The 16,492-nt window shown below is 38.4% G+C and overlaps 1 protein-coding gene across 1 annotated transcript in view; it reads left to right on the top strand.

The window, feature by feature from the left end:
• The window catches only part of AHI1 (Abelson helper integration site 1), a 240,372-nt gene that overhangs the window by 93,628 nt on the left and 130,252 nt on the right, over positions 1–16,492 (top strand). The window contains exons 18-20 of the mRNA XM_052645614.1: positions 1,982–2,178; positions 5,017–5,082; positions 6,969–6,995. Coding sequence (XP_052501574.1) covers positions 1,982–2,178; positions 5,017–5,082; positions 6,969–6,995 — 290 coding nt within the window. The remainder of the gene's footprint in view (positions 1–1,981; positions 2,179–5,016; positions 5,083–6,968; positions 6,996–16,492) is intronic.

Here is a 16,492-nt window from a genome sequence, read left to right as displayed (position 1 = left end):
CTGAATTATTTTGAATTTTCTAGATTTGTATATAAGCGAAACAGTGTATGCCATATGCTCATTTTGTTGTTGTTCTGGCTTCTGTCACTCATACTTACTTTGAAGTTTGTATTACTTTGTGTTTTAGAGTTTATCAGTAGTTCTTTTTTATTTCTGAGTATTATTTTATTGTACTGCTATATCATGGTTTGTTTTTCCATTCACCTGTTGATGGGCATTTGAGTTTTATTTAGTTTTTAGCTACTACAAATAAAGATGCTATGAATATTCATCTACATGTGTTTGTATAAACATATGTTTTTATTTCTCTTGAGTAAATTCGCAGGAGTAGAAGGGCTGGATCTCTTTGCAGACGTATGTTTTAAGAAGCTGCCAAACTGTTGTCTAAACTGGTTGTATCATTTAATTTTCTTACCAGTAGTCTATGTTTCAGTATCTCTGTATCTTTTCAAAAGTTGAAATGGGTAATCCTTTTCATTTTAGACTTTGTAATTGGGTAGAGGGCTATTTCATTTGATTTTAATTTGCCTATCTTTAATGACTAATGATGGTAACCACCTTTTTGGTGCTCACCATCCATATTTCTTTTTCAGTGAATTGTATATTTGAATCTCTTGCCCGCTTGTAAAATGGGCTTGTTTGTTCTCTGATTGTTGACCTTTGAGAGTTAGGTTTCCTTTGTACATGTGGTGCTCTGTCAGATATGTGACTTGCAAGTATTTCTCCCTGTTTTTGGCTTTTCTTCTGTCTTAAGAACTTTAAAGAACAGACTTTGAAATTTTTATGAAGTCCAAAACTGCCATTATTTCTTCTATGGATTTTTAAGTTGCATAATTATATAATCAAGGTAATACTATTTTAAATGATTACTTTTTTTTTTTCCTTTGTACTTACAGGCATTTAAAAAATTTCAAATCCATTTATTTTAAAGGAGATGCCTGTGAAAGCATCCTGAAAATCACAGAGTTACAATAGAGGTGCTATTTCCTTCCTCCTCCTTCCCCTCCTCATCGTCCCTGTCATCAAAAACATTCAACTTGTGAGCCTTCTGTTCCACTCTGGAGAATTAATCCAAAGGAAAACCTCCTTTAAAAAAACAAATTACGAAAGCACTTACTCACATACTTCCCAGGTGGCTCAGACACTAAAGAAACTGCCTGCAATGTAGAAGACCTGGGTTTGATCCCTGGGTCAGGAAGATCCCCTGGAGGAGGTCATGGCAACCCACTGCAATATTCTTGCCTGGAGAATTCCATGCACAGACAAGCCTGGTGGGCTATAGTCTGTGGGGTCACGAAGAGTCAGACTCAGACTGAGCAATTTAGCACTTTCACTTTTCTTTACTTACATATGGTCTATAATGAGGGAAAATAGAAAACATTGTAAGTGTTTAACAATAGGAGAATACATAAATAAACTGTGGTGCTTCTTTCAATGAGATATTGTAAGGCATTTATAAATGGTAATTATACAGTTGCAGAAATAGAAAAAAATTACATTTAAATTGAAAAACTGTTAAATTGTGTTTACACTCATAACCTTACATAAAATGTACATATGGATAAGGTTTAGGAGGGGCATAGAAATATGAAAACAGTTGTTTTCAAAGATAGGTTTGTGAATAATCATTTTTATTGTTTTTATATTTTCTTTAATTCTATTTTATGTTTTTTTGGTACTGTGTGTTCTGTATGTATCTCTTTAAAGCTAGGATCTTATTCCAGTATGTTATATTTACCAGTCCCAGATACTGCATGGCCTTCCAGGCTCTGTTATACTGCCTGACATGAGGTTACCTGTGAAATCAGTTCGTTTCCTTCTTTATGGTTTTGTCAGTCATGTTGTATTATTATTATGCAGTATTTAAAATGTTTTATGCACTTTCTGATCATGTGTTTAATGCTTCCGTTTCATGGCTTAATTTTTCCATTGTGCTTTTACTGTGATGATTAACTAATCATGGACTTGTTTTTTTTCCCAGTTGCCCAGCAGGAGGCTGAAATGTTCAGACGCTACAATGGAACCTTTCCATTACCTGGAATACACCAAAGTCAGGGTGCTTCATGCACCTGCGCTAAACTGCCTCATCAAGGATCCTTTCAGACTGATGACTATGTCCCCACTGAACATTCTTCAATGAAGATGCAACAAGTGAAACAGAAAATCGATTCTGTCACAGTATGTTTATTTCATTTTATGCAGTAGACAAATTGGAAACTTTAAAACCATTTCAATCCTGTTTTACACACCCATGCCAATAAATATTAATTGAATGGAAAAAGTGAGTGTTAGTCACTTAGTCATATCCAACTCTTTGTGACCCCATGGACTATAGCTCACCATGCTCCTCTGTCCATGTAGATTCTCTAGGCAAGAATACTGGAGTGGATTGCCATGCCCTCCTCCAGAAGATCTTCCCAACCCAGGGATTGAACTCAGGTCTCCTGCATTGCAGGCAGATTCTTTGCTACCCGAACCACTAGGCAATTCCAGTAGTTACTTAAAACTAGGCCTTCTTCTATGTGCATAGTTACTTTCTGGTACTTGTTTTAAAATCACTAACTTCAGTAAGCAAACTAAACTTAGGATAATCTATTATGTTTTCCTGGCCTGATAGATTCTGTAACTATCAGCCCAAGACCTGTTTCTCTATTTCAAAAGTATGTGTCTATAGGCACATATACAGCATGTAGGCACACACGTGTACGACAACCAACCAACCTGGAAAAATACTTAAAATATAAAAGAAACAGCCTTCTTAATATGCAAGAACTAAAAAACAAAGTAGTGAGACTTCAATTAGGAAATGGATAAAAGAAATAAACATGTACTTCCATAAAGAATAGGTACAAGTGTTTCATAAATGTATTTTAAAGTTCCATGTCACTTCTAAGAAAGGTAGTGCCACCAAAACCAGATATTTGCTGCAAAACTGGAAAATAGATGATAAAAATGAGAAGGACAATGCTTGGTTAAAAGTCCTGTGGTATTCTGTTAGTGATAAATTACTATACAGTCTTTCTCAAAGTTAAGTGGTAAAATGTATTGAGAAGGTAGAACATCCTTAAAAATCCTTATGCTCTTTGACCATAATAATTCTTTTACTGAGAATTAGCCTTAAAGACATGGACTTCACAGGCTTGTTTTTTGTTGTGTTCCCCCTTTTGGTGCATTGCCTGGCACTTAATAAATCATCCCTTCTTCTCCTCCTTTGATAGGAATATTGACCAGTTTTAAACCAAACATAGGAAGAACTACATTGAGACATCTTTAGTTTGGACTGTATTTTCTACCTGTCTCCTTTTCCTTTTTTGTAGAGTTATAGAGTGTGAGTTATGCAGATCACACAGGCAAGGGGGATTAGGTTTAGTCTGAATATGGGGGAATTTTTTTATATGTCTCATATAAATTTTAGAATATATGACTATAAATTAATGATTTCAATGTTGTAAATCCATATATTTTAACATTTTAAAATAACTGAATAATGCATTGTGTTCCAAATTTTAAGAGGAAATATGAATAGATAAATGGAGTTTTAAAACTTAGAGAAAAATATTTATTCAGTAGGGGGAAAAAAAGGTGGCCTTGTCTAAAATATTGCATGGCAATATGACTTCATCTATAGACCTAAGAGCAACTCACAGACAGACATATAAAAAAAAATTTCCTACAGCCTGTCAGTGTTTACACTGTAAAGCTTAACATTCTGGAATCACCTTGGTCTTGGAGCTTTTTACCTGCATCATCTTTTATAGCTGTCATCCTCAGATAAATGAAAGGATGTAAGAACAAATGAAAGTAGATGTACAGGAAAAAATTTTTTTAATGTATTTCAGAAAAATATTTTCTAAGATATGAAATCAAAGGCAAGGGGGAAATAAACTGATACTTTATTATAAGCAAAAAGCTTTTTGTCTTAGAATCATTGATTTATTTAGCTTTTGCTAAACTTTACTTTTAAAAATTATTCAGATGTACGCTTTGGGATTGAGGTAGATCGAGGCTTCCTTTGGAAATGAAAGCCTTGTCTATGTGCTGTGGTTTTGTAAAACCATATATTTCCCGTGTTAAGAGAATTCTTTGAACTTTTTTTCAAATGTTCTCTGCAGATTGTTTTCTCTCAGAATGTAAGTAGTATGTATGGGAGTAAAAACAAAATGTCATCTTTGTTCCCACGGAAGCTCCATTCTATTTACATTTTGCAGGCATTTAGGTTCACTAGATTCCCACCTTTGGTCACAGTGCCTTTTCTCATATTTCCTGAACTGTGTTTTGTTTGTTATTGTTCAATCGCTTAGTCTTGTCCGACTCTTTGCAGCCCCACGGACTGTAGCATGTCAGGCTTCCTTGTCCTTTCCTATCTTCTGGAATTTGCTCAAACTCATGTCCATTGAGTCGGTGATGCCATCCAACCATCTAATCCTGTCACCTCCTTCTCCGCCTGCCCTCAGTCTTTCCCAGCATCAGGGTCTTTTCTAGTGAGTTGGCTCTTTGCATTAGGTGATCAAAGTATTAGAGCTTCAGCTTCAGCAGCAGTCCTTCCAATGAATATTTAGGGTTGATTTCCTTTAGGATTGACTGATTTGACCAGGATTGACTGATTTGACCTCCTTGCTGTCCACGGGACTCTCAAGAGTCTTCTCCATTTCAGTAGACCCCAGATTCCTTTTTCTGTTAGGTTTCTGTTACTTAGTTTATAAGAGACTCTGTCATTAGTCTTCTATATAGAAGTCTAATAGAGAAAACTGTATTACTTCTATATTATATAAGACTGTATCCCTGATTATACTTCATTCTTTGTAACCACAGAAGGAATGTTTTTCTAAGAAAATATAGTTCACGTTTAGGGTGTGATTTGTGTATGTGTGAATTTTGCATATAAGTTCAGCTCCGCAGACATTTCATAGGTGTTTACTCATGAATGAGTAAAAGTTGCCAAAAATAGATAATTTGCTGTTCTTGGTAGCTTTATCATTTACTCATAATAAAACTCAGCTGTTTCATACTTAACAGAGCCAGCACTGTGCTACCGCTGCAACATCACCTACAAGGCTCTGCAACCCAGCGAAGACCTCACAGGTAGACAGAATCTTGAGAGCAGTGACACTGCTCATTCTAAGGTTTCAGACTCAGAATTTTGGTCTTATCAGTATATCCAGAGATCCTCAGAATCTGGGGTACCTGCTAAGAGTAAGCAGTCCTACAAAAAGTTGCTCTCCTATAAACTTAAATATCTTATAATGAAAAGTATACCTCTTCAGCTGCCTGAGCACTCAAGATCACTCTCCCTTTTAGAAATTTACCTGCTATCTAGGTCAGTGATCACAGAGTCATAGGGTTTGAATGGGTTTAAAAAATGCTTTAGAGACTTCCCTGGTGGCCCAGTGGAATAAGATTCTGTGCTTCCAATGTAGGGGGCACAGGTTTGATCCCTGGTTGGGAAACTAAGAATCCCATGTACTGCATATGGTGTGGCTGAAAAAATTTTAAATAGAAATTAATAACTAAAATACTGTATGCCAGTTTTGGAAAAAAAATGATTAATTTTCTCTATCCCACGGGAGATTTCATCTTATAATAATTAGTGATAGTTAACTCTTATTTCAGAGAAGGCAATGGCAACCCACTCCAGTACTCTTGCCTGGAAAATCCCATGGACAGAGGAGCCTGGTAGGCTGCAGTCCATGCGGTTGCTACGAGTCAGACACAACTGAGCGACTTCACTTTCACTTTTCACTTTCATGAATTGGAGAAGGAAATGGCAACCCACTCCAGTGTTCTTGCCTGGAAAATCCCAGGGACGGCGGAGCTTGGTGGGCTGCCATCTATGGGGTCGCACAGTCAGACACAACTGAAGCAACTTAGCAGCAGCAGCAGCAGCAACATCTGTTTAATTATGGTTAGTAACTGACATAATGAATTTCCAGTACTGTGCTGAGTGTTTTACATGTTCATTGTATTTAACCCTCAAAACCATCCTATAACATAGATGCTAGTGTTACCCCTATTTTAGAGAAGATTCTAGTTGAGGCTTTCAGAGATCAAGCAGTGTTGCCAATCTTACGCAAATGGAAACATTGGAGCTGAGATTTAGTCCAGGCCATCAGAATCCCACGCCCCAGTCAGTTTTACTGTGTCCTTTTAGTGACTGAGATTACTAATATCCTTTAGAAGTAGGGTATGTCCCTTCACAGTTTCTGGATTTGAAAACAAAAAAAGGATGTTCTTTTTCAGTTCTCTTTTTCTCTAAACTCCACATTGTTAACATTTTTCTCTAGTTCTATACTAGACTGATGATACATGCTGGTTAACTTTAATTGGACTTGAGTATTATTTGTATCTGTTTAGCAGCAAATTTCCAAGTCATTTATTTTATGTTGACTTTGACTAATTTCTTTTTTCAAAAATGACTTTTTTTTGGACTTATCCCATGAGTTGTAGGCAATTCCTTTCTTTTGCTCCTCCAGTCATATACTTTACTCTTCAGAAATGTTTATTATTAGATTTCCTCTGGAGTAAATTATTAATGTGAGAATTATATGTATGGGTATTGTTATTTATAGAGATACTTCTATACTGCAGTTCAGACTGTGTCTTTTAGATATGTTAGTGTTCCAGTACAAAATTTTAGTGTGTATGTTACGTTTATTGAGGAGACAAACTTTTCTCCTGCGAGGAGACATAGGCAGATACATGTGGGCCCTCCAGAGTCTTCTTTGTCAGTGCCTTTTCTTTTGGCAAGTTAGATTTACCAAAGTCATGTCACCGAGTCTCTTAATTTTACCCTCTCCGCAGCTCATTGGAACAGTGCGGAGTGACACCTGCATGTGAGAGATTAAAAAACACTCTCCTGGATGTTGATTTTGGTTTTTAAAAAGATTAATAGTTGAATGTGTTAAAAAGAATTGATATTTTTAAATGAAGTTATGGCTGTCTCTTCACTTATTTTATTGTGTTTCTTTTAGGAGGTGATACAAGCCTGTGCAGCGAAGGTAAGTGGTTTTTTATGCCAGGAAGGCAACTTCAGTTTCCATTGTGATGACCCACAGAATTGAAACGTACCATTCATAGTTTTAATAGAACTTTTGGAAAAACTTCTTCTGATACCTGTTTGTTACAATTGGTGTTGAATTTATCAAGGAATCATAATACTAGAACCTGAGAATTTAGCAAGTAGCTTACTGTTTTTGAAGATTTAAGAATATTAAGGAATTGGGATGTATCAATACTTTCAGTAAAGGGTGAGTAAGATCATTTCCTTCTCTGAGAGAAATACAATGTGATACTTTATAGGTAAGAGACACCAGCACAGTTCCAGTGTGTGAATGGGGCGTAAAGTGTATAAGCCTTGAAATGAATGGAAGCTGTGCACAAATAGTAATAATATATTGTACTCTGGATTATTTGTGCCTTGTTTCATACTTCCTTTCCCATTTAACTATGTAACAGTCCTGAGAGGTTAGAAATGATTGTTATTCCACTTTTAGAAAGGAGGAAAATGAAGTTGAGAGAGGTTTAAGTGATTTGCCCAAGACCCCAAAGTCAGTCTGAAAATGGAGATCGATATGAAGAGGCTCTTGGTTGGTAAACAATTGCAACTAAACTATATCTGAGTTGCTTTCAACCTAGCAGCTTTCTTTAGTTTTCTTCCTTTTACCAGCAAGGTTATTTTATGTACAAACTTCAACTCAGTTGTCAAGAAAATAAGTTTTATTTAAGAGTTGGAATGACACCACTTGTCCATTCTTCCCTCTTATTTTCTCCTGTCCATTTCCAAAATTCAGGTGAATCATGAGATATCCGTTTATTTGTCATATATGGTTATATATTGTCACAAAGTAAAAGGGTGAGGTCTCCGGAAGGGAAAGAATTAAAGTGGTATTAGTACAGTCAAAGCCTGCTTTATGTAATGTCAGTGCAATAGAAATACTGTCTTTACTCAGCGGACACCTCCTACCACGTGGCAGGTGCTTAGAATACAGAAGTTAGTAGGCTATTGTCTCGTTCCACATGAGGCATCTTGTGGAGGAAATGTGTCAGAAAACACTAGGCTTATCCCATCACTGAGCTGTCCAGTATCAGTCAGGACCCATCACTTTTTTACCTAATTATCACAAGTCAACAGGAAATAGAATAGAGACAAGGGGAAGGAAGATGAGGGGAAAAAAAGAGAACAAGCTTTATTCTGACTTGAGCTGCAGATGTTCAGGAAACTTGTTCCTGATAGCAATGATTGGTGTAATGATTGTAGCTCCAAGATTACTAAATGTTCTTAAGTATGTATAGTGTATAAAACTGGAGTCAAAAAATAGTTTATCCTCTTGATTAGCAGTTCAGAGCTATTTCTCTTTATTTTTACAAATATGTTATGTACCCCTCTTTTGTAATGCTGTCTGAATGCCCAAAGAGTAAAGTGTTCTGCACATATTTGGCAAGGCTTTATGGAGAACATCCTCTGCTAATCTGGAAACTTCCTGAGGGTAGAGGTTCATGTCATTCATCTTCGTGTTCCTAGTACTTAACAAAAAGTAGAATCAATTATGATTGCAAATATGACATTTTTGGAAATCAGTCAACGTATGGAAAGATTGGGCTTCCCAGGTGATGCTAGTAGCAAAGAACCTGACTGCCACTGCAGAAGACATAAGAGATGCAGGTTTGATCCCTGGGTCAGGAAGATCCCCTGGAGGAAGGCAGAGCTACCCACTCCAGTATTCCTGCCTGGAGAATCCCATGGACAGAGGAGCCTGATGGGCTACAAGGAGTCGGACATAACTGAAGAGACTTAGAGGCAGTAGCAGGAGCGTGGAAAGATTAACCTATTAGTGTCTTTAGTTATTTTCTTTTTTTATGACAGTTTTATTGATGGCTTTCCTGGTGGCTCAGACGGTAAAGCGTCTGCCTACAATGTGGGAGACCCGGGTTTGACCCCTGGGTTGGGAAGATACTCTGGAGAAGGAAATGGCAATCCACTCCAGTACTATTGCCTGGAAAATCCCATGGACAGAGGAGCCTGGTAGGCTACAGTCTATGGGGTCACAAAGAGTTGGACACAACTGAGCAACTTCACTTTTATTGAGATATAATACACATACCACAATAGTCATGCTTTCAAAGTGCACAGTGTATGGGTTTTATCATATACATAGAATTGGCAACCATCACTATTGTTTCTCCAAAAAGAGAGATTTTTCCCTCCAAAAAGAAACCCCATTTTCTCTTAGCAGTCATTCTCCATTTCTGGGTAAGGACATGCACACAGGCACACACACGTGCACACACACCCCACCCCCCAAACAAAGCACTCAAACTCCTGGTAACCAGCAGGAGTGATTTATACTTTCTGTCTCTATATATTTGCCAACTGGTTATTTAATATAAATAGATTCGTAACATATATGGTCATTTATTACTGGCTTTCCATAGCTTAGAATAGTGTTTTCTTGAGTCCACTTGATAAGGAACTGATCCTGTCCTGCGAAAGTTCTCATCTAGATATTAAACTGGCATGCTGAAGGAGCAGAAAGAAGATCACTAATTTTAAGTGGGATAGTGAGCAAGTGAGGAAGAGCAGTGTTTCATGACAAGTTGGGGAGAAGCTCAGGAGATCAGGCCAGACTTTTAAACGGTCTTGTAAGCATGGTAATGTAGAGGAGGAAAAGCTTTACCTTCTGCCCTTATAGGTTCTGTGACTGGTCTAAGGATTAAATTGGCATAGACAGATTAACAGGAGAAAAAAAATGCAATTTTAATTTCATACATATGTGAGCCCCACAAAGATGTGGGATGCCAAAGACTGCCAGTTAGCTGGGACTTATATACCATCCTAAGCCTAGAAAAGGGATGGAGGACTCTGACACTTTTGGGGCAGAAGGCAACTCAAGAGAAGGTAAGAGAAGGAGCTGATTGGTAGACATAAGTCTCTCAGGTGAAAAAGTTGTTCCTGATGATAGATGGCTTTTTTCCTGGTATAGAACCCCATTCTAATGTCTGTTGCTTCTACTCTGTGTTCAGAATGCCTGTGTTTATAGTTTCTCAAAGTAATCCTTATGCAAAAGAGGCACATTTTTGGGTGGCATATTATACTATCCTTCAGTAAGGAGTTTAGGATATTAGAGAAACAAGTGACTGAGATGTTAAGCTGGAAAGAACGTGAGAATGGATTTTATTTTATTTATTTTTTTTTTTTGAGAATGGATTTTAAAAGGTGGGTAACAGTCTTCAGTTCAAGGAAGAGGAGATTGTGGCCTATACGAGGATGGTGTTACAAGGTTAACTGAGGCATATTAAACATTTTAGGAGGGTTTTCTTTGAGCAAAAATCGAATTCGAATTGGTTAGGGCCAAGCCTAGGGTCATTTAGAAGCTTTTCACCAGCAGGAGCTGGGGAAAGACTCCTAGAGAGAAAAGGCAGAAGCAGAACAAGGAAGTTACTGATTGGCTATAGTTTAAAGCCCAGTTGGCTATTGGGATTAGTTGTCCTTAGGTTTCAGTGTTGAAACCTCGAAGTATTTACAGGCTTAGATTTTGTTTTGCTTATGTGATCATAGGCCACCTGGCATTAAAGCCACTTCAGTCTAATCCTTGAATTGGTTTAAGAGTTGTAATAATGGGAGTGCAAGCGGTGGACAGATTTAGGATATATTTTAGAAGTAGATTCAGCACAACATGGTGATGGATTAGATGTGGTGTAAGTGAGAGAAGGAGAAATTGGAAATCACTTCTGTGTTGCTGCTTACAGCCACTGTGTAGATGCTGGTAGAGCTTTTTAATGAGATGAGGACTGCTGGAATGGAGTTTTCTATATGAATGTAGCTGAGAAGTAAGCAATTGGATATTTGAGTCTTGAGCCCTGGGGAGAGCTCAGGGTAAAAGCTATATTTGTTCTAAACTGTCAGATTTGGTATGATCACCTGGAGAGAGAGTATAGACCTGAGACCCTGAAGAGAGTATGTCAGGAAATCTCACAGGAAGTATTTTAAGGAAGAGGAGTGATAAGCAGTCACATGCTATTGAGTGAATGAGTAAAACGAGGACAGAAAATTGGCAGGATGATGTCCTTTGGTTTCCTAGATGAGTGCTGTTTCAGTGAATGGTTGAGAGAAAAGCTCAGTTGAAGTGGGTTGAAGACAGAATGGGAGTCGATAAAGCAGAGACTGTGTAGACCATTCTTTTAAGAAATTTTAACTGAGGAGCAGAGAAGCAGCAACTGGAGGAGAACATTAGATGGACAATATTAAAGTATGTTTATTTGCTGCTGGGAATAATTCAGTGGTGACGGAGAAATTGATAACGTCTCATGGAGGTGGTTATTGCTGGACTCAAGTCCTGGAAGAAATGAGAGGGAATCAAATTCTGAATGCCAGTGGAGAAACTGGCCTTTCAGAGGAGTGTTCATCCTCTCTGATAGGCACATAGGTAGAAACTATGGGTAGATGCTCAGATAAAGATTTGATGATGGAAAGATAAAAAGAGTTCTCATCTCATTACTTCCAAGATAGTAATTGGTATTAGAAGTCTTCCATTGCTCTCACATAAACTTATAATTTCCAAATTTCCTTGCTCTTTCCTTTGTTTAGAGACGGATTGAATCATATCAGAAATGGTATTGCCTGGAGGAATCTCTTTCCATTAAGCTTTGTATGATTCCTCACAAATGGGATTAATCTGTTTTTCTCATGTTCCCAGACACATTGATTCATACTTGGCATGTTATTTAATTGAGTTTATTCTGCCTTAAATTATAATTAATTTTGCCTATATTCTCCAGAATTAAAGTATGAATTTCCTCAGGGAGGAACAATTCTATTCTTTCTTTCCTCTCATCTTCCTCTCCTCTCTTCCTTCTTTCTGTTTTTTTAGATTTTACATGGTATTGTTTCCAGCTTTAATCTTTACATGTCTGAATTTCCCTACTTCTCTGTAAGCTTCTTGAAGCCAGAGGACTTTTATCCTTGTTTTTCAATTATTAATGTCATGTGTATTCAGTTCAGTTCAGTCACTCAGTCATGTCCAGCTCTTTGCAACCCCATGGGCTGCAGCACGCCGGGCCTCCCTGTCTATCACCAACTCCCAGAGCTTGCTCAGATTCATGTCTATTGAGTCAGTGATGCCATGCAACCATCTTATCCTCTGTTATCCCCTTCTCCTCCCACCTTCAATCTTTCCCAGCATCAGGGTCTTTTCAAATGAGTCAGTTCTTCGCATCAGGTGGCCAAAGTATTGGAGTTTCAGCTTCAACATCAGCCCTTCCAATGAACACCCAGGACTGATCTCTTTTAGGATGGACTGGTTGGATCTCCTTGCAGTCCAAGGGACTCTGAAGAGTCTTCTCCAACACCACAGTTCAAAAGCATCAATTCTTCTGCACTCAGCTTTCTTTATTGTCCAACTCTCACATCCATACATGACCACTGGAAAAACCATAGCCTTGACTAGACGGACCTTAGTCGGCAAAGTAATGTCTCTGCTCTTTAATATGCTATCTAGGTTGGTCGTAACTTTCCTTCCAAGGAGTAAGCGTCTTTTATTTTTATGGCTGCAGTCACCATCTGCAGTGATTTTGGAGCCCCCCAAAATAAAGTCTGCCACTGTTTCCACTGTTTCCCCATCCATCTGCCATGAACTGATGGGACCAGATGCCATGATTTTAGTTTTCTGAATGTTGAGCTTTAAGCCAACTTTTTCACTCTCCTCTTTCACTTTCATCAAGAGGCTTTTTTGTTCCTCTTCACTTTCTGCCATATGGGTGGTGTCATCTGCATATCTGAGGTTATTGTTATTTCTCCTGGCAATCTTGATTCCAGCTTGTGCTTCATCCAGCCCAGCATTTTTCATGATGTAGTACTATGCATATAAATTAAATAAGCAGGGTGACAATATGCAGCCTTGACGTACTCCTTTTCCTACTTAGAACCAGTCTGTTGTTCTATGCTGGGTCATATGGTGGTTTTATTCCTAGGTTTTTTTAAGGAATCTCCATACTGTCTTCCATAGTGGCTGTATCAATTTACATTCCCACCAACAGTGCAAGTGCGTTCCCTTTTCTCCACACCCTCTCCAGCGTTTATTGTTTGTAGACTTTGATGATAACCATTCTGACCTGTGTGAGGTGATATCTCATTGTGGTTTTGATTTGCATTTCTCTAATAATGAGCGATGTTGAGGATCTTTTCGTGTGTTTGTTAGCCATCTGTATGTTTTCTTTGAAGAAATGTCTGTTTAGGTCTTTTTCCCACTTTCTGTTTGGGTTGTTTGTTTTTCTAGCATTGAGTTGTATGAACTGCTTGTATATTTTGGAAATGAATCCTTTGTCAGTTGTTTCATTTGCTGTTATTTTCTCCCATTCTGAGGGTTGTCTTTTCACTTTGCTTATAGTTTCCTTTGCTGTGCAAAAGCTTTTAAGTTTAATCATGTCCCACTTGTTTACTTTTGTTTTTATTTCCGTTACCTCTAGGAGCTGGGTCATAGTGGATCTTGCTTTGGTTTATGTCATCGAGTGTCCTGCCTATGTTTTTCCTCTAAGAGTTTTATAGTTTCTCGTCTTACATTTAGGTCTTTAATCCGTTTTGAGTTTATCTTTGTGTATGTGTTAGGAAGTGTTCTATCACTCTTTTACATGTATCTGTCCAGTTTTCCCAGCACCATTTATTGAAGAGACTGTCTTTACTCCATTTAATAGTCTTCCCTTCTTTGTCAAAAATAAGGTACCCATAGTGCATGGGTTTATTTCTTCCTATCCAGTATTCTTGCCTGGAGAATTCCATGGTAGGAGGTTACAGTCCATGGGGTTGCAGTGAGTCAGACACAGCTGAGTGACTAACACTTTAGTTTTCAATTTCAACTATGGAATCACAGTCAAAGATAAAATAGAAGAACAAAAGATGCTCCTAGTGCTCTTATCACTTAAGAAATGACAACAGTTTTAGGAGTTCTTTGCCAAGAACTAGGGCCAGAGACCTATATGTATATATTTTTCTATTATTTCATACCCCTGTTTCTAGATTTAAATATGGGTATTGAGTTTCTTACTTTTAAGCCCATTATTCTGTAATTCTTATCAAAAAGTCAGTTACATTTGAGAAGTCTTGAATATAAATACCACCTTAAATTTGGGTAAGGTTTTAAAACATGCACTGCTTTAATATGTATTAATGAGTTTGACTATTTATAAGGTTATACCAGCCATTTACTTAACAAATGTATATAAACAAAACCTGTCCCTTACCTTCAAAAAGATTATAGTCTCATGGATGATAACTTACTAAATAAGCATCCTGAAGTACTACAAGTGCCGTGATACTAGAAGGTGTGGGAATAGTGGGGAGACAAAGAAGGAGGTCCATCTGGTCAACAAAGGTCAGTCTAGTCAAAGCTGTGGTTTTTCCAGTTCTGCAAGGAGATCAAAGCAGTCAATCCTAAAGGAAATGTGTCCTAAATATTCATTGGAAGGACTGATGCTGAAGCTGAAGCTCCAATACTTTGGCCACCTGATGGGAAGAACTGACTCATTGGAAAAGCCCCTGATGCTGGGAGAGATTGAAGGTGGGAGGAGAAGGGAACGACAGAGGACAAGATGGTTGGATGTCATCACCGACTCAATGGACATGAGTTTGAGCAAGCTCCAGGAGTTGGTGATGGACAGGGAAGCCTGGTGTGCTGCAGTCCATGGGGTCACAAAGAAGTCGGACACGACTGAGTGACTGAGCTGACTGAAAGTAGGAGGAGATAAGTTCTAATGGGAAAGTCTGAAAGACTTTTCGTGCCTGATGTAACACTTGAGCTTAGGCTTGGAGAAGAAGTCAGTGTCAAAAAGGAAGATGGAGCCAGGAAGGAAGCACATTCCAGGAAACAGGAAACGCATGACCTGAGTCACAGAGACATGAAGCAGTGTGGAATGTCTGGGGAGCAATATGCAATTTGTTGCAGCTGGAACATAGGAGATAGGGCTGTAAGGTTGGAAAGCTAGTAGTTGTTATAATATAGAAAGCTTTGTTTGCCATAGTAAAAAGTATAGATTTTATCTGGTGGAATAGTTGATGATGGGTTTTAAACAAAAGTGTTTCTCGATCAAATTAGCATTTTAGAAAAATCACCCTGGTAGCAGTATAGAAGAAGAATCAAGAGATAGGAAAACAAATCAAGAGACTATTGCAGTGGTAGCACTGATGATGGAGAAGAAGTGGAATCAGATGCCAGAGCACCTGACTGCCTAAATGAGCAACTCTGTCTGGAGTGGGAGGAAGCTGTCCAGGGTGATGCCCATCTGTCTGGCTGCAACAGCAGAGTGGGTGATGAGAGCTTTCCCCGAGGAAGTGAAAAGCATAGGAGAGGTTAGTTTGGTTCTGAACTTACTGACCAGAAGAGTTTTACATGAAAAAATTGTCAGCATGAATGGCAGATGAAGCGATGAAACCATACATCTTTGCCTGGGATAACCGTGTGGTGTGAGGGAAGTAGAGAACCCAGTGGGTCTAGCAAGCAACACGGAGAAGCAGTTGCAGGATCACCAACAGAAAATGGTTTCCCAGAAACAGGAGAGCGATTGACAGTGTCAGATGTCTCAGAGGCCTGAGTGAATCTGCCAAATTTGATCATTTGAAGCCCATGATGACTTTAGTTTCAGATTTCGTGTTCTGATAGATACAAGCTTTGTTGTAGCTGCATGAAAGTGAATAGCTGAGCTATATAGATAGCAGTTATTGGCTGTTTTTCCAGAACTTTAACTTTCAGTGAAGGTTAAGGAAATTTATGGAATCATAGTAAGAATTACTTGTTTTCTGTTTTGTAGTAAAGTGAAAAGATTAATGCTTATAGCCTGTAGACAAACAGCCGGTAGAGAATTTGGAAGAGCCTTAAGGATAGCCACATGAAGAAGGAAATGAAACCCACTCTAGTATTCTTGCCTGGAAAATTCCATGGACAGAGGAGCCTGGCAGGCTACAGTCCGTAGGGTTGCACAGAATCAGACATGTCTAAGCATGCATGCAAAGATATCTTCAAGGGAACAGCTGGAGGATTAATTTTAAATGGAAGAGTACCTCTTTGTCTGGGCTTCCCTGATAGCCCAGTTGGTAAAGAATCCGCCTGCAATGCAGGAGACCCCGGTTTGATTCCTGGGTCGAGAAGATGCCCTGGAGAAGGAAAAGACTAGCCACTCCAGTATTCTGGCCTGGAGAATTCCATGGACTGTATAGTCCATGGGGTCACAGAGTTGGACATGACTGAGCGAATTTCTCTTTCACCTGTTTATCTGACACTGGAAGAAAAGAGAGGAGGACAGGTTTAAGAGGTGTGTTCATGGAAGTGAGGATTTCAGGGGATTCAGAACCAAATTTTCTCTCTGGAGTAAGGAGATATACTAAGAGAGAAAAGAGGTGAAGGTTTGTATTGTAGTATGCATCAGGTTAATTGGCTTTCTCTGAGGCATATTACTACTGGGTAAGTGATTTGAACCAGTACTAGATCTTAATTTTGAGTTTTACACAGGG

This window comes from Budorcas taxicolor, chromosome 9 (assembly GCF_023091745.1).
Source record: "Budorcas taxicolor isolate Tak-1 chromosome 9, Takin1.1, whole genome shotgun sequence".
Taxonomy (NCBI): Eukaryota; Metazoa; Chordata; class Mammalia; order Artiodactyla; family Bovidae; genus Budorcas; species Budorcas taxicolor.
This window is presented reverse-complemented; position numbering and strand designations above follow the sequence as displayed.